Below are 27,789 nucleotides of genomic sequence, written 5' to 3' on the forward strand. Positions count from 1 at the left end.
GAAGTGATAACAGGCAGAGATTCAAAAGTGACCTTCTAGACTTTTCTTGCAACGAAGTGTGTTTGGAAACCCATCTGATTTTTTTTTAAAGTTACCTTTTATTGTATTTGTCACCGTGACTGTCTGCTGTCTTAGCTTAAAATAAGGAGCCCTTGTTAAGGTTTCACTGAGATTTAAAAAAGGAAAAACTGAGCATTTCCTTTTATGGTGGATTTTTTTACAAATAAAAACTATACATACATTTCATTATTATGAATGACTGCTTGGTAACTTCTGTGATTATATAATTAACGTTAAGAGAATGTTTTCTTCAGAAAACAGAACAGCAGACACCTGTAGATAAGTCATCTAATATCAGGTGCAAGAGAAAGTGAGGAAAGGTGTGGTAAACATCACCTGCTTTGAGGAAAACAAAATCTACTAAATAAGGTATACAGGCAGAGAATTGCACACTGAACAAAAAATTCTACAGGACAAAAGAAACAGAAGAGGGACACCTGACAAATGCGTCACTTTTCTGGAAAAAAAAATCTCTCATTTCAGGAAAGTTATAAATTTGAAATAATAAATTTAGGTGTGTATGCTTACTTTTTTCATTGTTAGACTAAGACCACTTCACTTCCCAAATTCAGAACCAGTACTGCCCATGTACATATATTTCTTTTTCTAGATAAAATATTCAGCTATAAAACAATTTAAAAATTGAGAAGCAGAACCATATTAAATGATCTAAACTTCCATAAGACCACATTTAATACACATAATGAAAACAAGCAAAATAAGTAGTTAAACTTACCCCTGGTGGCTTGTAGATTATGTTGTCCCCACTAAATCTCTCTGGTTTTGAAATAGGCCTAAAAAAAGCAGTGAAGAAATATGCTTTAGTAATGATAGATAAATATAAAATGGCTTAGATAATGAAAGCAATAATCCACTTGGTTGAACTTGCTATCATATCTCATTTATTTTATAGGTACCCATTCATTACCATTTTTAAGCACCAAGAAACTGATCTTCCAATGAAGGCACTAGAGAGATCAACTAGAATTGGGTGTGAGGGGACAGGGAGAGGAGAATGTGGAATTAAGATGAACAGATTTTGGTGTACGTGGGGAGCTTCACAGTGCAAGTGATGCACATTGATGAATATAATCTAATTTTGGGTAAAGAAGTTTTTTGTTTTTGATAACAGGGGTTTGGATAAAAGAGGTTCCAATATATTGGTGCATCTTCTTCTGATTACTAAACCACATTACTTTGTATAATTTAAAGGTTATCTGCAAAGGATTTTTTTAAAAAGTGTTGGCCCTTTTTGTTTCTTCATGATGTAAAGGCAGCCTGAAAAAAGTGTGTGTGTATGTGGGGGGAAAGAGGTGTTTGCATTAATAAAGCTTTTTTTCTGCTTACTCTTTTAACTGGAGATTCAGCTCTTGTCTATCCTGGAACTCTAATAGATGACTAGAAAACTAATGAAATTATGACTTCACAAGAGGTTAAATTAAAACCTGAGCAACAAAACAAACAAAAAATTAAGTCAAGATTATTTAAAAAGAAGCTACCTTTCTTACAGTAACTGGAGTTCTTAGAGATGTGTTGTCCATATATATTACAGCCTTGGTGTGCATGTGCCTCATGCAGTTGATATTGGAATCTTTTGGCCAGCAGTGTTCGGTGGGGCCGTGCCTGCACCCTGAGTGTCCTCCTGCTCCTGTACTGAGGACATACAGGGCGGGGAGAGCCCAACAGCCACTCAGTTCCTTTATTATCACAGAATTCAGGAGTTAAAACACTCCATAGTAATGGGGAAGGAGGGTGGGTTGTGGAATATATGTGGACATCTCAAAGAACTCCAGATCTATTTACAGATGACACAGTCCTCCAAAATGTGAGGTGTAACAAAGTGCTTGATCATCCACTCTTAATCTGACAAACAATGTCTGCTCACATGGTATGCTAGGGCACTGTGCAGACTTGAGAGATGTAGTGTTATGGGAGACATTGCCAAATGCACCAGTTCCATAATCCAACCACTTCTGTATATAAAGGGGATAACTGGGCTCCCCCCTGTTTTATATAAATGTAGTTGTGTTGTTGGTCATACTTTAATCAGTCCTTGGATCACTGGTAGGAGTGCAACACAGGCTTAGTGAACCACACTGAGCTTTACTATATTTATGTGAAGTTAAGTCTATTCATGGGTCCATAGACTTTGGACCTGATGATGGTCTGGATGTGCTTCCCACTGCAGAAGGAGTGCATCTCTCACTAAGATCTTGGTTAGGAGGTTCTGAGACACAGAGAAAAATACTCCCTTTTGCACACCTTCCACCAATTACATAATGTGAGAACCTAGGGAGGGATCCGTAGAGGCCCAAGCACGTAATGTCTGTTTGACATGGACACCTGTTTTAACTAACCTTGCATGCAATATAGGTTTAGCCTGGGAGGCTGCATGATGAGTGAGCAAGAGGCCATGGGTCCAAACAGATTTTGGATATATCTACATTATGGAGACTATACTGGCCTAGCTATGTTAACATAGCTATACTGGCCTAGCCCGGTAGCATACATGCAGCCCACAATGCCAGGAGTTTTCTGGGGTAGGAATACCACCTCCTTGAATATAGTTAGCTGTGTTCACAGAAGCCCTCTTCCATTGACATACTGGGCCTACACGGGGGTTTTTGTCAGCGTAGCTATGTCAGTCAGCGGTGTGGATTTTCACACTCCTGACTGATATAGCTATGCTGGGTCAGCTCCCATGAGAGGGGGGAGGGAGTACCACCCAGCTCTGCTCCTGGCCCGGTCTGGCTGCTGGCCTCCACTCCTATGGCTCCACTCCTGGTCCCGTGCCCAGGTCTCCGGAGCTCACAGGTGCACTTCTGGACTGAGTAGAGCTAGTTCAGGGAAAGAAGGTGAAGTCTATCCTGCCCAGATCAGAGGCAGGGGGCATGGATCAGTCTAGCAAAAGAGATTAAGATGTGTTTCTTGCTTTTGGAGTCTGTTTTGAAAAGGATTTGCATACCGAGCATGTGTCAAGATTTGAACCCCCGTGACAAAAAGACATCATTAATGCTACCTTGCAAGTGGGGCAATACTTAAAGCCAGGCAATTTAGGATCAAGCGTTCCTAAGCCCTAGTATCAGGAAGATCTTCCTGTCAAAAGGTAAAAAAAGAGAACAAGGTAGGCAAAACTGCCAAAACTTGCCAATAGGAAAATGATCTAATCTATTCTTAACACTATTATATACAAATAGCCATAAAAGTCTTTGTGAAAGTGCATCGAGATGCAGATAGTGTGGAGCTCTGTCTTGCAGCCACAGTGGTGAGAAGGAACTGAGTGGTGGTTAGGCCTGTATCACCTTTTTTGCCCTTGATACAGGAGCATGAGGACACTCAAGGTGCAGGATCCTAAAAGATACTGTTGGCTAAAGAGATTCCAATCTCGAGTGCATGCACATCAAGAGTGCAATATATACGGAAAGGCCCTCCAGAATAACTGTTTTTGTGTCTGTTGTCACCTGTTTAGCTCCACTATCTAATGAACACCAGAGTTGACACACCAGAAATGGGAAAGCTGAGGGGTTGGGGGAGAAGAGGCAGAAAGGAAGGATATTCTCACCTCCCTTCCCAATTTTATTTTTGCCTTCAAAGTAACTCTCTATCCTTTCCTATAGATTTTGGCCTCCTTTAGCCCAACTGCCATAGGACATCCTGGAAATTCCTAGTTTGCATATGAAGAGTTAATGTGTCCCTGCTGTAAGTCACTGAGACAGCTATGAGACTAATATGGTACAAAGGCAGGTAGTAAAAAAAAAAAAAAATCATTTAACAAAACTGTAACAAATACTAACTCAAGAACCTGATCCAAAGTTCTTTCTTCCACTTCAATGGGCATTAGATCAGGCCCCTAATTATTAAAGCATAATTCATATCAGAACGTAGAGCCTTAATGTCTAAATTCTTCATTAATAATTAAAAGAAAGAATCTAGTGTTTATGGTTTATTAATTTCATCTGTATATTCCACAGGGAGCAAAACCAAATATTTTAATGTTTCTTTTCCTGTTACTATGTAATACAGAGTTTAGTTTTTCCAATAAAAAGCAAGTCAAGCACTGATAAACACAAGTTAACTCTATTCCATCTTTCCCAATCAATTGCTCTCTTACATCTCGTTTCTATCAATCAGTGTTGAGACAGTAGTTTCTCACCATTAGTTATATAAAATTTACTTATAGCTGACCTAAGAAAAGCCAATGGATCCCATGTAGTTCCATTTTTGCAGTTGTGATTTGATAAGACACACATCCCCAAATGTTCTCCAAAGGATAATCTCTAACAGCCACATTTTTCTTTGCTTCATTTAATCTAATCACCCTCCCTCTTGCTTCTTGTGTTTACGCCGTTCAAATACTTGCATCTGTTTCTCTCTTCCTACCTTAGTTGTCATTTTGACCATGAGATATCTACTTAATTACTTTTATTGTACTCCAGGTACGGAAGACAACTCTCCAGCAATGCATAATTATATGCATATTAATAAAAGGAGTTTTCTAACATATTTGCCTACCTCCTTATCTTTCCCATTTTCCTTTGGGCATATATAACTCAAAAAACAAAAGATACAACCACAATGTGACAGAACCCCTCTCCCCCTTAATAAAGGAACTACACTGAGGCAACTTCCCATGTACAAAATTGTCTTTCACTATATCAGACTAAAAAGTAGGTGTGGAATAGGAGTGTCTCAGCTACTATCAACTTTGTAGAATATCAGAGTTGGAAGGGACCTCAGAAGGTCATCTAGTCCAATCCCCTGCTCAAAGCAGGACCAATCCCCAACTAAATCCCCAAATGGCCCCCTCAAGGACTGAACTCACAATCCTGGATTTAGCAGGCCAATGCTCAAACCCCACTGAGCTATGAGGTCCTACACCTATAGACAAGAAAAACAAAGTTCTGGAGTACAATCTGTTGTGGGACCCATTTCTTTTGTCAAGGCCCTCTTCTGTCTCCTTCCACTTCAATCACTGGTCATCTGTATGTAACCACCACTACTGAGTTCAGCACAATTAAAATCAAACAGCAGTGGGGTGCATTACATAAAAAAACAATTAAAAAAAAGCAGCAGCTCTAACGGTAAAAGACACCCCTTTTACAAAGTGATCAACAAAGAAAAATGAAAACAAGTTTCATTTGGTGCCATGATTTTTCTCTTTCTTTTTTCTTTTCTTTTTTTTGGGTGGATAAAGGCGGTCTACAAGGTCTTGTTCTATTTTAGTGCCTCAAATTCAAGTGTCCTGTCTATTTTTTGTTTTATCTGGAACACTATGGATGACTGGATAACTGACTGGATATAAAAGACGCTATGCAAATTAAACCTGCTTGAGGGGGGAAATGGTTAAGGGCGTGTCTACACAGGACGTTAGTGCATGGCAAGCTAGGGTGTGAATCTACAGTGCACTAGCTTGTAACTTCCCACTCCTATTATTCATCATCTATCATGCAGGTAGATTCTTTTTCTCTCTTTCCTACCGATGATTAAAACACAAATCACAAGCATGGACCACATACATATAGTTTCTAAAACATTCCTCAAACTGTTAAATCAATTCTTCCACTTCCAAAATCACTAGGGGTTTTCCTTGAATTCCCTATATCAATATATTTCTAGTACTAAAAAGTGATTTCCCTCCTCCTCCTGATAGCTTCTTCTGATTCCATCTGGGTTCTGTGCAACTTTCCACACTGTGGACGATAGCACCCTACCAATCTACCTCTGCAGCTACAGACTCTCTCCCCCACTGTAGTTTCACTCCTATTAACCAACATAGACTTAGTCTCTGGTGTTTGTTCGTCCTCTTTGCAAAGACCTCTCCTATATGGTTCAGTCTACAACGCTCTTCTTTCTTATCCATCTTGTTCCTAAGCAGTGAACACTAACTTTTACACTGGTGATATTTCAACTCTGATTTTCTTTATAATTCTTTGAAATTGTGCCCATCCTGCCAATCCTCTCCATGTACCATAACAAGTAAAATTGTGGCTTTGTTTCAACTTCCTTTACCTAAATAACTCAAAGACAGCAGTGCTTTGGCAAGGCAAAAGCAGCATTGTCTTGAGGGTGGTTTGTGAGGCGGTCTGCTTTTCCTGCAAAATGAAAAGCTTTCATATTTATTTCAGCTCATTGTAAGAGAAATCTGGACATGATGGTTCATATAACCTTACAATTGTTGAGCTCTCTGTACAGACTCAGACTGGGAGAACCCTATTAAGGATTAGGAGGTACTTTATAATCTTTAGAGTTTATAGGTGGATTTTGGATCTAACTAGAACCATTTTCACTTGAACCATTTACTTCTATATACTCCAAACTAGAAACACTTGTCTGTGTAAGTTTCCAACAGGGGAGCCTAGAGAAAAAAATCCTTCCAACAAGTTTGGAACCTGAAGTCACCATAACAGTTGTGAAAAATGTATCACTCTCCAGGTTCAGTGCCTCATAGGCTCTACCTTGAAGCAGGTTATGAAAGTGGAAAAGAGCCCAGAGGATTATCTCAGGCCATCAGCTACAGATTTCAGCAAAACAAGCAGAACTGCAGATGACAAAACTCTGTATCCTTTGCTTCAGTATGGTTGCCTACTCAGGGCAGGAAAGCTCTGCCCGTGTCAGTCTGAAGTGGAATGCCACATGGGCTATGCTCTGTCAGGTTCAGAGAATTCCTGCTGAATTGTATAACTAACTTCAGAAAGCTGAGCAGCATTAGGATGTGGGAGATTAGTCTAAGGAAAAGCCTCTCAGATGGCAATCAGTTATACAAATATGGACATTCCTTGGTTCCAGAATTGGGCTGCAACTATGCTTTGTGAAAAAACGAAGCGGAAGACAGGCTATCAGGGAGAGTACAGAAATGGAAATTAAGTCTCTTAAGGAAGTGATGGTGGGGATGATGTTGATAACAGTTGGGCTGGGGAGATGGGAATGTAGAGATAGGCATATTACAAGTTTATAGAGAGATTCTCTGGGATTGAGGCTAGGAAAAACTGGGATTGACTCTGTTTTCATATACTTGGCAACTAAGTGGCTTAACCACTTGAGGTCCAAAATAAGATGGTCCCTTTGACATTATTTCAAATAAATCAAGGAACCCAAGAACTGGTGTTCTAAAAGCATGTAGATCACAGTCACTATAATTAATGAGTAACAAACCATTCAAGAACAGTTTGAATTCGACTGAAGAAGTGAGCATGGCTATCAGCTGGAAGCTCGCAGAATTTAGAAATCTAGCAGACAGAATAAATTTTAGCACACACAATAAAATTTACCTAACGCAGACAAAATATTAGACAATTCTTGGATTCTTCAACAGAGAAGAATAGCATAGTTTGATTTATTCTCTTCTAATCAAATATGCAGAACCTTGGCCTCTCCAAGTGAGAAAAGGAGAGGTTAGCCTTCAAAACTTGGTGATATTTAGAGCAAACAGAGAAGACTGTTTTGGAATAGCCTCAGAGGCAATTTCCAGGAAAATGTGGGTTATTTAAATACACATTGTCAGAATCTAGTAATAGATAGATTAGAAGTAGTGACAGTTGAAAATCCAAGACACCAGCACTTTTCTTGACTAGTTCTTGGATGTCTTACAATATCTAAATAAATATTTTCAGTAAGAATTTCAGGTCATTATTATTGCCTACTGTTCCTGAAGTGGTGGGACAGAGGAATCCTTAATATCATTTTTATACTTCTACGAGCTTTTGAAGGAGCATTTGAGAGATTTGGAAGAATGGAAAGACACTATAAAGAAACAAGGTTCTGAATCGTAGTTTAGTGCTTCTGGTCCTCAGAACAAGAATGAAAGTTGTGGTCAGAGAGCATCTGAAGGATTTTACTGCCTCAGATGCTGGTTCACTAGTTTAGAACATGAGGCAGATGCAGAGAGCTTGAGATACGCAGCCTTGCCAAAAGAAATACACTTGATTATTCTCCTCCTTGATCTTCTCTACTTTCACAGCCATATCCTTTTAATAGAAATACACCTCTTTTGTTAAGCTCTAACTCACCGGAAAATAAACCAGGAAAAAGTGAGGACCACTTGTATGGTGCTGATTTTGTTTACTTGCTTGTTTTATTGGTTTCTTGTGCATGTTTAAGAGACCTTAGCTGTGTACGGAGCTTGTTCAACTGGAAGAAACATTTTTCTACCCTCCCTATATCTCTTAATTTCTCTGCCAGTCCTCATTATTATTTAACTCAAAAGTATTTTGGCATTCCGTTTGTGTGAAAAACATTATACTAAGGTCCTGATCCTGCAACTTAAGCAGATAGACAAATTTGCAAGAGGCCCAGTCACTTTAAACAGTCATGTGCCAGCACACTAAACATTGCAAAAGCAGGACCTATAGTAGTATTTTATTACCTCTACAATTAAAAAACATTAGCCACTGCCCATTTTATTTCTCTCCCCACTGAATTACTATTATAGTTGAAATATTGCTGTTAATACATTATTATTTAATAAAATATAGATAACTGTCAACTTCTATAGTGTTTTCTATTGGAAGATTCAAATGCACTTTACCAATATTAAATTAACTAATGCTGCTGCAGCTTCACTGTTATTGATGTAGGTTAAAGCTAGCTTGGATACATCTATATGTGCTACAACAACTGCCCCCCCACACCCCAAATGACTGCTGTGTAGCCATACCCTTTGTCTTATTCTTTAACCAGTAAACTAAACTGGTATTTAACTGAGCTCATTAGTGCTTAATAAGTGATAGTTTTCGTTGTTGACTACTGATAACCAAAGTCAAAAGCTGTATGTCACATATTACCAGCACATCCACCTTAAGGGGAGGGGCAATTTTCTAAAGGCATAAATGACAGTTATGCACTTCTCTCTCATAAGACATGTAACTGCCATTGTGCCTCTGAAAGTTAAATATCTCCCCCTAAACATTTAATGTTCTTCTACAGCATTACTAGAGATATTTTGTTGGGCTTAGAATTTTTGATAGAAAAAAACCCTACTAATTTTACATGACAATACTACTGTAAAATAGGAATAAAAATAGATATACTTCACTCATTTGTTGGTTAGTTTAGGGTGTTCTGCAATAGTGGAATTTGCCGCAAGGTGTTTAACTTGCGATGAAGTTCTTTATCACTGAAAAGGAAAGCTCTTTACAAACTAAGTTGACACTTTAGCACTGCCCACACCTACAGATCTTACTAACAAAGGTGTCAGTGTGAGTTAAGAGCCACATGATGGATTCTTTAACCAACCTTAGGCCATGTCTACACTACAGAGTTAAGTTGACTTAAGTTACATCAATGATCATAAGCCGCTTTAATTACATCGGTTGTGCATATCCACACAACGCTCCTTGTGTCGGCGGAGCATGTCCACAGTTGGTGCTCTTGCATTTACAGAGAGTGTTGCATCGTGGGTAGTTATCCCACTGTGCAACTTGCCTCACACTGCCATTGGGAGCTCTGGGAATGGATCACGGTGCATCATGGGGGTGTGTTCACCATCCCATGATACAGTTCTTTCTGTCCCATCATTCCATGGGCTTCTGACTTGGTTTCATGCCGTTTTTCAACAGCCCTTATTAATTGTGTGCCCACCATCTCTGCCTCAAAATATAGATCCTGCACTGCTGACCATTCTGGTGATGAGCATTATGAACACAACATGGCTGGTCATGCAGCTGCGAATCAGAAAGTGAATTGGTGGTGCCTGCCCTGCTGTGTGCCATGGAAAGAAATAATTCAAGAATGCTGCTGGCATTCACAGAGCAGCTGCACACAGTGGACCATCAGTACTGGGCTTGGGAAACAAGCACTAAGTGGTGAGATTGCATCATGATGTATGTATGGGATGATGAGCAGTGGCTGTAGAACTTTCACATGTGCAAATCCACTGTCCTGGAACTGTGTGCTGGCTCACCTTACCACTGCGATGCAAGGACTCCAGAATGAGAGCTGACCTCACTGTGGAAAAGCGAATGGCGATTGCTGTGTGGAAGCCGTCAAATCCAGACTGCTACCGGTCAGTTGCGAATCAGTTTGGAGTTGGAAAGTTCACCATGGAAAGTCCAGTGATGCAAGTGTGCAGGGCTATTAATCATCTCCTCTACGAAGGACTATGACTCTTGACAATGTGCAGGAAATTGTTGATGGCTTTGAGGCAATGGGATTCCCTAACTGTGGCGAGGCGATAGATGGAACACATATCCCAATTTTGAACACAGGACGTCTTGCGACAGAGTACATTAACCGAAAGGGCTACTTCTCCATGGTCTTGCAGGAGCTGGTGAATCACCAGGGCCTTTTCACTGACATCAGTGCAGGGTGGTCAGGGAAGGTACATGATGTGCACATTTTTAGGAACACTGGACTGTATAGAAAGCTGCACACTGGGACTGTCTTTCCAGACCAGAAGATTCCAATACGGGATGTGGAAAAGACCCTAGTGATCCTGGGAGACCCTGCCAATCCCTGGCTCCCATGGCTCATGAAGCCTTACACCGGGAACCTAAACAGCAGGAAGGAGTGCTTCAACAACAGGCTCAGCAGGTGCTGAATGACTGCTGAATGTGCCTTTGGCTGTTTAAAAGATTGCTGGTGCTGCCTTTTTGGAAGGTTAGACCTCAGTGAGGAAAATATTCCAATGGGCACTGTGACCTGCTGTACTCTGCATATTTGTGAAGCAAAGGAGGAAAAGTTTCCCCGGGGTGGAGTGCTGAAGTAGATCAGTTAGCTGCTGATTTTGAGCAGCCCGATACCAGGGCAATTAGAGGGGCATAGCAGGGGGCTATTCGAAATAGGGGAGCTTTGAAGGAGCATTTTGACACTGATTCCCAGTAACGTGTCTTTAACTGACCCCTATAGGGCTTGCTTCCTGAGCAGTAATTGTACTGAGCAAATATTTCTGCCTATAGCTGCTGTGTTTGATGTTAGCACCAACTAATGTGTGTATGACACAAATAAAGACTCATTTTACTTCAAAGATTAAAGTTTAATAACAGGACAAAACACAAAAAAATTGTCAAACAGGGGACATGGTAATGAGGAACAGTCTCTTGGTTATGGCTCATCTCCAGCTTTCATTGTGGAGTGCACAGGATACTGCTAGGAACCAGGAAAATGTACTCCTGGGGGGATTCTGCGCCACTGCGCATATTGCATGTGCTGTGCATATTTTTTTTATTTTTTTTTGTGTGCAGAAAATAGCTTCTGCTGAACAGTTGCTGCAGTTCCGCCTTTTGCCCACCAGAGGGCACTGTGGCGCTAGAGCACAGCAGCACACCTGGCCGGCCCCAGTTACAACAGTGAAGAGAAAGAGCCTGCCTTCTTCACAGCGCCTGTTGGGCCAGATCAGGAGACAGGGGATATAGGGAGACAGAGAGCTTGGGACTGCTTGGGGGCGGAGGGGAGGATCAGACAGGGACTTATAAGGGCTAGTGGGGAAGGACTGACTGTGGCAAGGGCTGAATGGGAGTGGAGGTGCAGGGCCACGGGGCAGAGGGTGAGGGCATATGGGTTGAGTGGGGTCACAGAGACAGATGGGGACAGGGGGTGCAAGGACACATGGGGAAACAAGGACACATGGGAACAGGGGCAGATGTGCTTGGCTGAGTGAGGGAAGCTAGAGGTCAGCCAGGGTCTGCATGGGGGATGCTCCCTAACAATCCCTTCCCTCCCTCTCCCCCCCCCCCCCAAAAAAAAACCCTGTTCCATACTTTTCCCACCAATACCCAACAACCCTTCAAGTTCATACCCAGGCTCCTCCCCAGCAATTACTTCCCTCTCTCTCAGCTGCTCCGTTAGTCCTGACTCCCCCAAGCCTTTGCACTGCTTCTGAGGGGTGCGGGAAATATGGTTCTATATTGTAGTTTAAATGAATTATTACTCAGAGTTCTGTATTAATATGCCTAGTAAGGAATCTATTTGTCAAAAAACATTTCCTGAATCTTTTTGTTGTCTTTATTGTTACAGACATACTTGCTGACAGGTACTTTGAAATGAATTACAAAACTAATTGAAACTGGTGTGATTATATTGAATTATTTTGACAAATAAAATATGCAGAATTTTAAAATACTATGTGCAGAATTATTATTTTTTTGGCGCAGAATTCCCCCAGGAGTAAACATGTAAGGAATGTGGTGTGGGAGTTTGGGGAGGGCAGGGAATGGAGTTCTGTATTGGCTGAAGGGGGAGTTGTGCACAGATGTGCTCAAACTGCAGTGCAATGAGGGACTTGAGCATCTCTGTCTGGCCCTCCAGTAGCTTTATCATATGCTCCTGCCACTATGTCCCTTCCAGGCTATCCTGCCTGAGTCTTTCATTAATTGACTCCCTCCACCCTCTTGTTTCGCTGTGTGATAGTCTGTTGACTACAGCACTTCACAAAAAATATCCTTACTCCTCCTGGTTTGCCTCTTTATCTGTATGGCCCTACCAAATTCACAGCCATGAAAAACACATCACAGACTGTGAAATCTGACCTCCCTCCATGAAATCTGGTCTTCTGTGCTTTTACCCTATACTATAGGGATTTCATGGGGGAGACCAGGGTTTCTCAAATTGGGGGTCCTGACCCAAAAGGGAGTTGCAGGGGTGGCCCAGAAGTTTATTTAAGGGGGGTCTCAGTATTCCCACCCTTACTTCTGCACTGCTTTCAGAGCTGGGCGGCTGGAGCGTGGTGGCTGCTGACTGAGGGCCCAGCTCTGCATGGAGCAGCGCAGAAGTAGGGGTGGCAATACCATACCATGCCATCCTTAATTCTGCTCTGCTGTTGGAGGCAGCTCTGCATTCAGAGCTGGGCTCTTGGCTAGCAGCTGCCACTCTCCAGCTGCCCAGCTCTAAAGGCAGCACCGCTGCCAGCAGCAGTACAGAAGTAACCCCCCCCTACAATAACCTTGCAACCCCCACAACTCCTTTTTGGATCAGAACTCCTACAATTACAACACCATGAAATATCAGATTTAAATAGCTGATATCATGAAATTTACGATTTTTAAAATCCTATGACCATGAAATTGACCAAAATGGACTGTGAATTTGGTAGGCCCTACTTATCTGACAGAGGCACTCCACTGGTGCGGAGGAGCGGGTCCTCAAGGGCACATCTGCAGAAGCCAAAGAAACAATGAAAGAGACAGTATTGTGAGTTCACTTACAGCCATGAATCATAAAAGTTACATATGCTTATTTCTCACTGTCCCTTTGCTAGCACACAGTTCGGCAAGAGTCCAAAAAATGGTGAGGTCAGCTGAGGGGTGGAGGGTAGTGGGTTTTGGAGCGGGAGTGGGCAAGAAGGGACAAAGGGTCTGGGTGATTTGTGAAGAGGGTCACTACACACGCTTAGGGAGGGTATTCTGAATATTGGCACCTTTTGCCACAGGCAGGGGTAATTGAACCTGATATCTCACTCCTGAGGGTAACCCAGGATGCAAAGGGTGCATCTCCTGCATGTGTGCGGCTTCAGACCGGGTCCGTATGCTGCTCACCCATGTGCCACTCTAGTCCCTGCTGAAATAATTTCCAGTTCGCAGCAACAAGGCAACTCTGCCAAGGAACCTTCGTCAGAGGATGGCAGAATACCTATAGGAAAGTTTTCTAGAGATCTCTATGGAGAATTCGCAGGACATCCTGGTGTACATTACCAAACTTTTCCGCCAGGCCCCCCACTGCACAGCTGCATAGGCTCATTTGTTAATTTCTGTTCCTTATGCCTCCCATATAAAGTACATGAGAGCTCAATCTCCTCTCACCATGCAGTATCAAACCACAATGCGTGCTTACCAGAGCTTGCCTCCCCTTCTTCAGGCATGCCAGAGCTGGAGTGCTGGGACTGTCTAGACCCCTCTGGAGTGGAAAAGAGGTCCTGACTCGCCACGCCACCAGATGACACTGTGGTGTATTCCACATCCTTCTCCAACTCAGGTTCTTTGTCTATCACTTCGTCCTTGGGGTTGACCTGACTGGTCGCTGCCTCCAGTTCCCCAAAATATTCATGGGGCTCGTGGTGGTGGAGGTGTGGTCGCCACTGAGGATAGCATGCAGCTCCTTCTAAAAGTAGCATGTCTTCAGCACTACACCAGAACAATGGTTGGCCTCCCTGGCCTTCTGGTATGCCTGCCTCAGCTTCTTGATCTTAGCACAGCACTGCTGCATGTCCCTCTTGTGCAGCTCACTAGCAATCTGCCTGTAGGTATCAAAGTTCCTACAGCTGGCACGAAGCTGCAACTGCACAGCTTCCTCTTTCCACAGACCCAGCAGGGCCAACTGCTCTAGTGTGCTCCACTCGGGAGTGTGTCTACTGAGGAAAGCTGGCATGGTCAGCTGCGAAGATGCTGTGTGAACTGTCCATGCCAAGAAAACAGGAAGAGGAATTTCAAAAATTCCCAGGCCTTTAAATGTGGGAGGGGCACATACCTGTGTACCTTCAGGGCAGCAGAGTTCAAACTGCTGACCAGAGCGGTCATGATGGGCATTGTGAGACACCTCCTGGAGGCCAATTAGGATGACATAAGCAAGCACAGTGAGTACGCTGACACTGCGCTGATCTAACTTTGTCACAAAAAGCTCTATGCCTCTCGTTGAAGTGGTTTTATTTTGTCGGAGTAGCAGGAGAGTTAAACCAGGATTGTAGTGTGTATACCTCCACTGTTTTGTCAATGAAAGCTGACTTTTGTTGACAAAACTGTGTAGTGTAGACAAGGCCTTTATTCAGGATTGCACATTGTTGTTAGAAATAACATGAGATTCTGGCCAAAGGCAGCACCTCAACAAAGAGAACCCTCACCCCTCAAAAACAAACGCTGCACTTGGGCTGAGGTAGGAATGGGTGTTATGGTGATTCATTGGCACCCCAAATCATTCCTAGGCATTTTAAGAAACTTCTGTACAATGGAATCTTCATTCACTAACAACATGCACCCACATCTGATACAAAATATGGCAGTAGTTTAAGGCATGAATAAGTGGAGGGATGTCTAGCATTGGTGCTATAGATCACATAATAGAACATTGCCAAACAAAACAGAATTTGATGCATTTTTTTTAAGGTGGGCGAGCCATAAAAATGGTCTGATTTTTATACTAAGCTCCTCAGGGTAGGGACCATTTCATATAAATCAGTGGTTCTCAAAATGTGGGTTGCAACTCCATTTTGATGGGGTCGCCAGGGCAGAAAGCCCCAACTGGGAGCTCTGACGACTGCAGGGGACTGAAGTCCGGAGCCAGATGCTCCGAGCAGGGCTGAAGCCCAGCCCAGTGTGGGGACTAAAGGTAGAGGGTTGCAGTATTTTCTAGTGCAACGTGTGTGTGTGTGTGTGTGTGTGTGTGTGTGTGTGTGTGTGTGTGTGTCACTTGACAATGGGGTCCCCAATCGAGGCATCTAGGTGCTACCACAATATATTAAAAAAATAATTATAGAAAGTCCTGCAATTGTGAAGTTAGGTTGTCTTCATTTTATACTGACCTGGGGTTGGGGGAAGACATGTGTTACTATTTCATAGGTAGGTTTCAGAGTAGCAGCCATGTTAGTCTGTATCCGCAAAAAGAAGAACAGGAGTACTTGTGGCACCTTAGAGACTAACAAATTTATGCTCTAATAAATTTGTTAGTCTCTAAGGTGCCACAAGTACTCCTGTTCTTCTTATTTCATAGGTAAAAATTCAACAATATGACTATATGAAAGATTTTGGCCTGCACCTTGTGTATTTTCATTTGTAGCTGCAAACAAGCGTATTAAGATGGATAAAGAATTTCAAGGCCACTGGAGAATTTTATGTCTGATGGTCCCCGAAGCCTGGGATTTTGGAATTTTGCAGCTAATGGTGGAATTTACAGGTGAAAAGATTTTAAGCAGCTATGTTTTAATTAGCACAGATGTAACTAGCTACTGAACTCTCTTACTCTCAAACAGCAATTATTATGAACAGCAATGGAATTTTAAGAAAACAAAGAGTATTTATGAGAAAGCCTTACAAAGTATTGTTTAAATGAATGCGAAAGTTACAAAAATTATTCAGATTGCTACAAAACATTCTACACATCAGCATTTTTAAAATTTACATTTCTGATATTGCTAATGGACTCCCTATTACTTTCTGTGCAGAGAAAAATGCCAAACTATTGCAGGAACAGTAAATAGGAGGCATAATGCCAACAAAAAAAGATTTCACTACAAAAACTAAAGATACAAAGAACTATCTGGATAGATGAGGTTTTTGTTTAGTCTTCTAGGTTGATCTCAGTACAAGGATTTGCTTTTAGACTCCAATCCAATCATCTTTTAGTTCTTTACCAAAAAAATCTTTCTATTAAGCAGGACTCACTGTAATTTGTTAGTGTAAAGACTTCAGTATCAGTCACACAGCCGATACATGTAAAAACTTACCCAAATGCAGAAAGGAAGACACAATCATCGTGCAAAATATTTGCTACTCTTTCAAAAGTTTTATAGTTGTTGGCGTCCTTTTGCTCGAAATATCCAATGATATTTCTTTTACTGCGCTGTAAAACAAAGTATGTACTTAGGACTTTTTTTTTTTTTTTTTAAAATTTCAGTCACCAAAGGCTATTATTATTATTCCCCAAAAAACATGTTAAACCCAGAAATACTTTTCATTTATCCCACAATCAGAGACATGGGCAACAGCTGTTGTCCATCTGTCTCCAAATGAGGTGTGACCATACAAAAATGCAGGTTTTAAAAATCTAGACTAGAAATGTTACTAAATACTCTTTCAGCGAAGGAATGTAAAATGCTTCTTTTCTTGTTTTCAAATTGACACATAAATGAAAAAAATTCCAGTGAGGTAGATAAAATTTTAACAAAATCCATGCAATTAAAAAAAGTAAAAGTTAATTCCAATAATTTGAAATACTAGAAATAATCATCTGTTTTTCACTGCGAATATGAAAGCCAATAAAATAATTCTTTTGAATGGTAAAAATCAAGAAATATATACATACTCCAAATTAAACACATGATTCACGTTGTCTCAAAATACAAAACGCTAAAATCCACATATTTCATAGAACACCAATCAAGAGACTTACGTCAAGAGACTTAATTTCTTCCAAGTCATTAACTTCTCGAATAGGATTGCTTTTCTGTTGCCTGATATAATCTGCTATTGCTGTCACCGACCTCTGACCCCTATACTCTCTCTTCATCATCATCCCATTCCGGAACAGTTTTAGGGTTGGATATTTGCTTATCCTGTATCTTTGAGCTATGTCCGCTAATAAAGAAATTAACAGAAAAAAATAATGCTATAGATATGGAAATGTACTGTTTATTAATCCTTATGCACACGCACAAACACTAACAAAGACAGGGGTGTTGGACGAACAGTCCTGCTTCCCCCATCTTAAACAAGAGCAAAATGAAAAGCACTGCAGAAAAGAGAAATGGAGAGTAGCTATGGTATTTATATTCAAGAAATGCAATTTCTTGCATATGTTGATGATCATACGAAATCATAATGACCAAAATCTGGCATAATTCTAAAACTAGATTCAATCAGTCACTTACACTTATTTAGCACCCTTCATGTGAACATCGTGGAGGGCTTTTTAAAAGAAAATTGAATTAATATTAAAACAGGGCATAACAAACAATAATAAACAAATAAAATTTAAAAACTTGCCAAGTAACAGAGTCTAATCCCTGTGAGAAGCAAGTTCAATAAGATGTAAACAAGATCAAGACCTAAATAATGCAATGACTAAAGCTTCCTCATAGCTAGAGCCAAGGATATACACTAACCCAATACACACTAAAATGTCATGTTTTCATAAATCTTCATACAATGGTATTAGAAAGTACATAGCGCGGTGGGCACCACATGGAGATGGTATTAATTTGTGTACTTGTAGAAGGTTACAGCATTTGAAGCTATATACAAATACATTTAGAAAATAAATTAAAAATTTTCTATCTGCCAAGTATGACAAAAACATGCTGCAACAGTCTCATCACTTATTTACTTACTATTAAATGACAAAAATCTTTAACTCAGAGTTAAGGTTGTCCAGCGATAGCTTGCGCCCTTCTACAACGTCAGGTTCCGCAAAACTCAAACTTCTGAAAACCAGGAAATACATAACCATAACTCTTTCCCACGGAGCTGGCAACGGCCACCGGGAATTACCTGCATGTACTCCAGCTGCATTCACTGAGTAAGATGCAGTTGTATTGAATGGTGGAGGAATAAGTTGAAGCAGCTTGAAAGAGCTGCAATTGTGATATGAGGAGATCTGGATCTGAGTCCCCCCTCCCATGTATGTTATCAAAGGAGAGAGGTACATGTGTATCTGGAGGTTCCAGTCTGCAACAATTCAATACAAAATTGTGTAGGTTGCGTTAGTAGCACAGCACTAGGGTCTGCTTACCATGGGTACTACCAGTAGCGAGGGGAGATATGAGAGCAATCTGTGGATTTAATGATAGGCAGGAGGAAGTATAGGTATACACGGTATCCTGTGTGCAAGTGTGAAAGGGTTGTAAAAGGACATGAAATGGCTGCTAAATTTTACAGATGTGCTATTTTGTTGGGGGAGTATGCTCAGTGCTTGAGCGTAGGGCTAGTATAGGTAGCACTAGTCCATTAGAGAGAAAAGGCAGAGTGGGAATGTGTGTGTTATGGGCGTGTTGTGCATCACTCAAAAAGGGCAGAGAATTAAGGTTATGTGGCTGTTTACCTTATCTCTGTCTTTCCTGGTTTTCAGAAGTTTGAGTTTTGCTGAACTCAACATTCTGGAATGGCACAAGTTACCACCAGGTAACCTTAACTCTGAGTTAAAGCTTTTTGCCATTTAATGTCCTAGTTTTTTAAACAGAAAGAGAAATGTTTATTGGTAAGAGTTAGTGGTCATTTGGACAGTTGTAGTTCTCATCTAGGTTTACAGTCAAAATGCTACTGTAACTAGGTAATAATCAAAAGACATAGCTTTTATATAATGCTTTTCCTCAGAAGATCTTAAAGAATTTTACATTAGGCCCATTTTACAGATGGAAAATTGAGGTGATGTATCTTAACTGTTTTTTTTCCTGGATTTCAAATGTTTACATTTGTGTTACCTTCATTCCCTCAATCCCAGACCCCAGCTCACATGAAGGGGGAAGGAGAGGGGCTCAGAAACCCTAAGAGAAACAGAGTCTCCTGGATCCCAAACCACACACAGAAGAGGAGAATTCAGGGCTGACAGGTGCCCCTCCTCAACTTCCTGTGCTATCCCTCAGTTCACCAACTCCTCCTGTTTCTTCCCTCCCCCTAATATCTACCCACACCCCTTTACCAGAGCCTCCTAGCCCCTCTTCCTTCTTCTACTACCTTTTCCCATTTTTCCCCCTCTGCATAATACCTTCATCCCTCACTACAGATCCAAGCCGTTTGTCACAGATGTGGCAATTTCCTGAAATATCCTTGAAAAAAATAAAACGTATATAACTAAGCATCTTTGGAGTCCATTGTATTAAATATAAAGGTTATGTATTATTGCAGTCCAGGGTTGTATGCAACTTCTCTAGAGGGGAGATGGGATGTTAACCCTGGGAAATCTCATTAACTTCAAAGGACTATACCAAATTGGCCAGACAAGAATGGACTTTTGGGGCAAACAGTATCAAGTGTTTGCCTTGTCAATCACTAGTGGGAATTGAATACAAATTTCCCACCTCTGGTTATGCAAAAAACTCAGCCTTTTGAAGCTACACCCTGAGGAAAGGACCACTGTCTGCTGATTACCTGTTCCCAGAACCTGAAGATCAAAGGCCCAAGCTGTGTAAAGGAAAGACTGAACTATTCATGGTTGTGCATGTTCTGAACTACGGCTGACAAACTTGTAACCACAGAAAAATCCCATTGTGGGGTCTGAAGGACTGACTTTTACCAGAGCCGTTACTGGAGTTGTGGGGGGGGGGGGGGGGGAGAAGAGATCTCTCGTAAGATTATTAGCAGGTGTGTAGGATCTTTTATTGTTTTGAATACGTTTTCTCGGTAATGCTTTCATCTCAAAATAAATGTACCTGCTTAGGAAGAGCCGTGTGGTAACTTATCTGCTATCATTTTCTGCTGTTCATAGCCTTTGAAGAGAAAGCAAAGTGCAGACATTGGCTTATTTAGATAGTCTGGCTAGGGATAGCATAGTATAGGCCATGAAGCCCTAGGGGAAAAAACCCTTCAGGAGAGAGAGAGATGCAAGTCTTTGCCCAGGAAAGGTGATAGCTGAGGAGCGGGAAACTAGATAGGGTGTCCTCAAGGGGCTACAGCGGGGGGAATACAGGTTCAGTTGCCCTGAACTGTGATACCCCTCGTCACTCAGTACCACTTAGTCTTGCACCCCTAATCACCCATCCTCTTCCAATAAGCAGTCACATCTGTAATTAATTTTCTTTAAAAAAATAGTTTCAGCACCTTCTGAATATTCTGCTGTACTCAGATTAAGTTTCTTAAACACACATACACATACACACACACACACACACACACACCACCATGTCACAACTTGATAGAAGCAAATTTTTCCCAAAATGTTTACAGTTTCTTCTCAGATTTCTGCCCAGGGTGGGTTTCAAACTCCAAAGTTGCTAGAATCTATGAATCTCATGAAATGCTGTTTTTTTCCCCTGGGTGCTCTATCAGCTGAAAGAATACCTGATGGAGATAAATACAGCCTGAAGCAATGGCTCTGTGACAGTGTGAACAGCTCTATTCATGTCAGTGGTGTTCCCCAGTCCTCTCCCCAGTGGTGGAGAGTTTTTGATATCTGTCAAGTATACCCCTTCTCAGTTCCAATCCTCACCCTAGTCTCAGAAGTGTGCATGCTCAAAGCATGTCTTTTCTAAGCTCCCCAACCAGAGGAGCAGGGCTTCTGCAGATTCTGGATCACATGAGAATGTAGGGAGTGGGGCTCAGGCACCTCCAAAAAGGCAACCCCGCCCCAACCAGCCTCACATGAGGAGGGGCAAGGATACGGAGTGGGCTCAGACACCCCAGGGTTCAGTGAGCAGTGATCCTCAGATCTGCTTTTACGCTCATAAAGAGTCTTTTCATTCTATCCAAGTTGGTATCCAGTTCGACTATACCATCTGCAAAATCTCTATCTTGCAGCTTATCACTTGCCCAACCAATACCAGTGGCCTTGACAACAGCTGTCACTCTTATCACAAAATCTATGACACCACAAAAAAGAAGTGGGGATGGGACACAACCTTGCATTATTTTAAACCATTTTGTGTTTCCATCCTCTGTCCTGATGCAGAATGCAGGCTAATCATAAAAGCTTTTATCAAATTAACAATCTTTGCTAGAATTTCATAGTGTCCCACAATCTTCCAGAAGGCTTCTCTGACGCCACTATCAAATGCTTTCATAAAATCAACCAAGTTAAAAACAGTCTTCTGCTACAGAGGGTCCTGTGGCACCTTTAAGACTAACAGAAGTATTGGGAGCATAAGCTTTCGTGGGTAAGAACCTCACTTCTTCAAATGCAAGTAATGGAAATTTCTAGAGGTAGGTATAAATCAGTATGGAGATAACGAGGTTAGCTCAATCAGGGAGGGTGAGGTGCTCTGCTAGCAGTTGAGGTGTGAACACCAAGGGATGAGAAACTGCTTCTGTAGTTGGATAGCCATTCACAGTCTTTGTTTAATCCTGATCTGATGGTGTCAAATTTGCAAATGAACTGGAGCTCAGCAGTTTCTCTTTGGAGTCTGGTCCTGAAGTTTTTTTGCTGCAAGATGGCTACCTTTACATCTGCTATTGTGTGGCCAGGGAGGTTGAAGTGTTCTCCTACAGGTTTTGTATATTGCTATTCCTGATATCTGACTTGTGTCCATTTATCCTCTTGTGTAGTGACTGTCCAGTTTGGCCAATGTACATAGCAGAGGGGCACTGCTGGCACATATATGCCATCATATGCTGGAGAATAGCCATTGGAATCACCAACACTTAAGAGTGCCTTCCAATAGTGCATTAAGTGATGATAAACATCTAATGTGTGTGGTTTGTTCTCTGCCTTCCTTTCCCCAAGGGGATAACTGTGTATATAGTCTTATTTTGGCACTGTTTCGTGTTTTTTTTTTTAAATGTACATGTTGCTGTGTGTTTAAGTTACAGAAGGCATGACTGAAGAAATGCACATTGCACTTGGAGCAAAAGGAGGGGAGGTTTGTGACTGTCCTTATTTCCTGCTGTCCTTCATTTTTGTGGGAGTTCATTCCAAAATCTTGGATTAACCCTGAGCGTGAAGAAGCCTCATCCCTGAAGAGATATGTGGAACTAGTGATTCTCACTATGCCTCAGTCTTCCTTTCACAAGGAACAGAACCCTGGTATGCCTTAGGGCGATCTTCTGTAGAGTTAGAGGTTGGAAAACACTGAACAGTTAACAATTGAACTATTATTTATTTCTTGGCTCCCGAACAGTTTGATACCACCTATTACATTGAGAATGCCATATCCTCTTAAAATTGTAATTATAGCTATTTGAATCTTCACTAATGTGTACACATGTAACCAAATTTACTTTCTGCCAAACTTGGAAAGTTTGTGCAGACTCATATGTAATGCATAATCTCAATGGAAGCAAGTTATGTTAGGAACATTTGTTTTGTCTTTTTAGATAAGTCTAATGAGGTAATTTATTAATGCTTGATAACATGTGGCTTTCTACCCTGATTTAGTTTTTAACTAGATATGTAACTAATAAGACATTAAAATTCATTATGAATTACAAATTTAAAGTACAGTTTGGAGTGGAATGGAGGGAAAGGGGGTTTAATAATGGGAGTAGAGACTGGGAGGTAAGCAAAGAAGAGGGAAGATGAGAAAAGAAAGCAAGTAAGAGAGAAAAGGGAATGGTATGAAACATGGAAAGTAGCAGATGAAAGCAATAATGTACATTAGATTCATGCCAGCAGGTCTCTACTGATATTATGGTCAGCCCATACCTTCACTAGAAATAGTCAACTCTGAAATATGAGAATTAATGACATTTACCTCTGGATATACTTTATCACGGGATCTATTTTTATGTGGAAAGTGAGCCATCTCTTAGTGGAGTAATAAGAATAAGTAGAAGACAAGTTACAGCAGGAGTTTTATACTGAAAACAGTGAACCAGTAGTTTTGAAGCAGAAGCATTTTAATGCAATTATAAACAGGAATAAAAAGTGACTAACAAGTATTAAAAGGTATGAAAGTGATTAAGTCAACGGAAATACATTTTTCTACTGATAAGAGGTTTAAAATTAAAAAATTTGGAAACTGAATAAATAAGGAACACGCATACGAAGCACGTAGTATAAATGAATTCAAGAGATAACTAGATTTGTTTCTGAGAAAAAAAGGATTAAGATACAGACAAACACACACAGATATATTGAGCCAGACAGCACTTTCCTGTTCCTAAAACAAGCTGTTTATTGTAAACTCTTTGTATGGGGACAATGACTTCACATGTGTTTGTACACTGCCTTGCTCATTGGACCCTGATCTTGATTGGGGCCTCTGCGCATTGTCATGACTAACTAATAATCAACAAAAAACACCAGTTTCCACTAGCAAGGACTTCTGTGAAGAGCATTTTGGATGGTAAAGGAGAATTTGGAGAAACAAAGTTACCAGCATAAGCACCAACTCCGTGGGTGCTCCGGGGCTCAAGCACCCAGGGAAAAAAAATAGTGGGTGCTGAGAACCCACCAGCCACAGCTGTTTGATGGCTGGAGGAGGTGGTTGGGGAGAAAGGAGGATTCAGGGGAGGGGGCAGAGCAGGGATGGGAAGAGGTGGAGCAAGAGCGTGTCCTAGGGGGGCAGAGTGGGGGCGGGGCCTTAGGACAGAGCAGGGATGGAGCACCCTGAGGGAAAAATAAAAGTCAGCACCTATTGTTACCAGGTAAAATGTTGTAAAGCTTTTAATGTATTCTTATGTCATTCTTGAAGAGGACTTTAAAAATCAAGGTGTTACTACCAAGATTTATTAAAGTGCTAAAAAAGCACCTTATCCATAGCTCTAGGCACCCTTAACAAAAACCTTAAATTACTCCCTAATTGCAATGCAGTAACCTACCACAACTCTGCCTGCCCTTCAAACAGCTCCTCCCCACACTACCTATATTCAAATGTCGGGGGTGGGAAGAGAGCTTTGCAATATGCAAGATCGCTCAATGCAACATTCACATCACAGGAGAGATCAGATGAAGCAGCTAGCTCATTTTAGCTAGTGACATGATGATAAACATACATAAAATAGCTAAGATAACTACCCAGCCTAGGATTTGGAGAAACTCTCCAGCCTTCATTGCCAAAGGGGTCATCACAATCCTCATAAAAATAACTAAAACAGAGCCAATTTCATAACCTAGAGAGATGTACGCTTATCCAATCTGTTGAGGCCATGCACACTACTAGATTTTTCTAGCAAATACAAATAGAAAAACCATGCTTCCAAATATCAGTGTTTTTTAGTCATATGTACTCACATTTATACCTGTCACAACCTCTCCTTTTAAATACAAGGACAACAGAAAGGAAAAACCACTTCCCAACCAAACTGGAATGTAACAATTTTAGGATGAAGAGAGGGCATCTCTGTGATTACCACCACATTTCAGATTAATTAAGTAAGGGTGAAGTCAAGACAGAGCTGAGGTATGACCTAACCAACTTCTGTAATAGAACATTCTACACCCATGAACACAGTAGGCTTTGGCATTAAACTGATCTGAAACTCCCTGAAGCGTTTTAAAGAGAGCCAATAGCACATTCATGGTCAGACAAAATAGAACATACCCAATTCTTCAACCTATTAGGCTTCTTAAACATATTACCATAGGAAGAGAACCAGAGCTAAGTCATTCACAATACTGTCCTGCAGAAAACTATGGAAATGCATTGACTATTAAATATTATATTATAAACTATTCCCCTTTGCACTAAATCATGACTGACTTACTCTAAATTCCTAATCATGACAGATTTAATTCTCTCTTCTTCTCTAGCCACGAACACCTATTCTTCAAATGTTAATATTGTACTTTACCACACTAAACATATCTAAACATGTAATCTCCTTTCCAAGCTGCAAGAGAGTTTAGGACAAAAGAAACAACAAGTGAAAGACCAATTTTTTCTTGGGAAAGAAGTTAGAGCTGGCTTCAGAAACACCTTTTCTGCAAAAACACTGAAGGTAAATCACTTGATGGAAAAAGGCCAAATTTGGTAATGTTAAAACTGACATGATGGCCATCGATGGTATTTTCATCTTCTGTATAGACAACTGAAACTCCCTCATAGATTTCCATCACAACTTCAACCACCATATATTAAACTCTGTCTGGGCTTGTCTACACTGGCACTTTACAGCGCTGCAACTTTCTCGCTCAGGGGTGTGAAAAAACACCCCCCTGAATGCAGCAAGTTTCAGCGCTGTAAAGTGCCAGTATAGACAATGCCTCAGCGCTGGGAACCATGCTCCCAGCAATGGTAGCAACGTCCCTTGTGGAGGTGGGTTTTTTTAAGAGCGCTGGGAGAGCTCTCTCTCAGCGCTCTGCCGCGACTACACAAGCCACGTTAAAGTGCTGCCACGGCAGTGCTGTAACGTTGCCAGTGTAGACAATCCTATAAACAACTATACATAAGGAATCCCAGATCACCACACCCATCTTTCACAGATCAAGGAACCACCTCAAACACACCAAGAAATCTGTTATCTACAGCCAGGCACTTAGATACCACAGAATATGCTCTGAGGAGAAAGTCCAGGATATTCTCCTTAACACACTTAAAACCAAACAAGTATGCAGTGTTGTTGTAGACGTGTCAGGCCCAGGACACTAGAGACACAAGGTGGGTGAGGTAATATCTTTTACTGGACCAACTTTCACCAAAGACACTCCATCAGCGAACTACATCGCACCAGGGAATGGGCCACCAAAATACCACAGACTGTATAGAGACACTGGATTTATGGCTTATTACAACAATCTATAACGCACTGAAACCCCCTCTCCACCCTGACAGCTTCCCCCTTCCCTTTCCCTTCTATCACTGGAGAGGCGTTAACAGGCCACTATACCTTGAATGGTCCCTTGAAATATGTTTTAACTAGTTATGCTAAACAATAGCATAGCCTTGTATTAAGCTGCGACATTCTGAGTACATTTCCCAGACTTGAAGAAGAGCAAAGACTTGCACTTTCAACAAAGTAGTGTTCAGACTCCTTACAAATGTATCTAGTAGCAAGTTCAGAATATTGTATGTGGACAGTCTCAGGAAACAGGTTGTCTTTGTGCATTAAATATCAAGACTTGCTTCCAAGTCTTTGAATAGGCAGAGCACCCTCCCCCCCAAGCATTTCCAAGCCTCACATAACAACACATTTTCATGATTGAGAATGTTATGTATTAAGTTAGTCCCATTGCTCCTTGTCTTACCAGCAGTGTACAGCAGTGCAAATATTCTTCTTCCTCCTATAAAGGTTATTTAAGCTACATTAAAATTTCCTGAACCTTGCCTCCCTAAATCTACGATAAGTCCATACATAATTTTGTAGGCCATCACTTGCACCTTTTCCAGATTCAGTGTAATTTTTTTTAATCAGTGTGTAGTAGAACTGCAGTATTTCAGACTCCCGATTTAATCTTACAATTCACTGCAGAGTGGCACTATAACTTTTCTTGTATTGCAAGTGATTCCTCTACATACATAGAGTACATCCCAATGCAGAACTGGCTTTCTTCAGAATGACCTCCCACTGAATGATTCGGGCTTTATCACCATCACTATCAAATCTCTCTTCCTGAAGGTGCGGTAAATATTCTCAGTTTACATTTTTGCTTCAAAGGTATTATTCTGCAGGAGCATTACTTAACGCTTTGTATTAAACCTCATGTCACTCTTGTCCAGAATTATAAATTAACCAGATCTGTACATGTATTTCTGCCACGGATGTTCCCTAATCACATATTTTGTCATCTACAAGTTAAACTCTTCTCAGTGTCATTAATGAATATCCATAATAATGGTTTCAATACTGAACTGAGGTAATCCCCCATTGACTAATCTTCTTAAATCTCATGTAAAATTGCTGAAAGCTCATTTTTTCCTAAACATCATTTGTGATCCACTGCATTGTGTTGTGCAGAATCTATCTCCCATCAATGAATTTCTGTGCAGTACCACCTTAACACTATTAAAATCCAAATAAGATATGCCTACTACATTCTCTTATCCAATCAGTGTCATATCGTAAAATAATGTCAGGTGAGTCTAGCACACAGCTTGTGCTTCACAACACCTAACAGCTGCTCTGCAATGCTTTTTCTCTTTAGTTTTACATAAATCGTTTCCTCCACCAAGTTTTCAAGTATCTTAGGTCAGCAGGCATTACTCATGTTTTCAGCCTTTTCCTTTAAGATTTGGAGCATTACCATTTCCCTCCAGACCTCAGCACATCTACGGGGATAGAAATCACTGAATTAAGAAGATTGGAAGCTACCACTGAACATACACCTCTAGGGAAGGGGTAATTAAATACAGATGCAGTTATGACACAGAAAACAGCAGGGTGGTCATTGATAAGCCATCTCTATCATAACAGATTATTCTCTGAAGCAGCTGGTGTTGACTGATGTTGCCAGGTCATAACACTGTTTTATGTCAGTCTAGACGTATCACCTCTTCTCTCGACATTAAAACAAAACAAACACTCCTACTGACTCAGGGCAATGGAGGGAAAAAAATCAAGACGAAAC

General features: G+C 41.0%; 1 protein-coding gene across 1 annotated transcript in view; it reads right to left on the reverse strand.

Moving 5' to 3' along the window:
- The window catches only part of ERP44 (endoplasmic reticulum protein 44), a 116,911-nt gene that overhangs the window by 22,559 nt on the left and 66,563 nt on the right, over positions 1-27,789 (reverse strand). The window contains exons 5-7 of the mRNA XM_034761406.1: positions 17,089-17,273; positions 16,424-16,539; positions 797-854 (exon numbers count right to left, since the gene is read on the reverse strand). Of these exons, the coding sequence (XP_034617297.1) occupies positions 797-854; positions 16,424-16,539; positions 17,089-17,273 (359 nt within the window). The remainder of the gene's footprint in view (positions 1-796; positions 855-16,423; positions 16,540-17,088; positions 17,274-27,789) is intronic.

This window comes from Trachemys scripta, chromosome 2 (genome assembly GCF_013100865.1).
Source record: "Trachemys scripta elegans isolate TJP31775 chromosome 2, CAS_Tse_1.0, whole genome shotgun sequence".
NCBI lineage: Eukaryota > Metazoa > Chordata > Testudines > Emydidae > Trachemys > Trachemys scripta.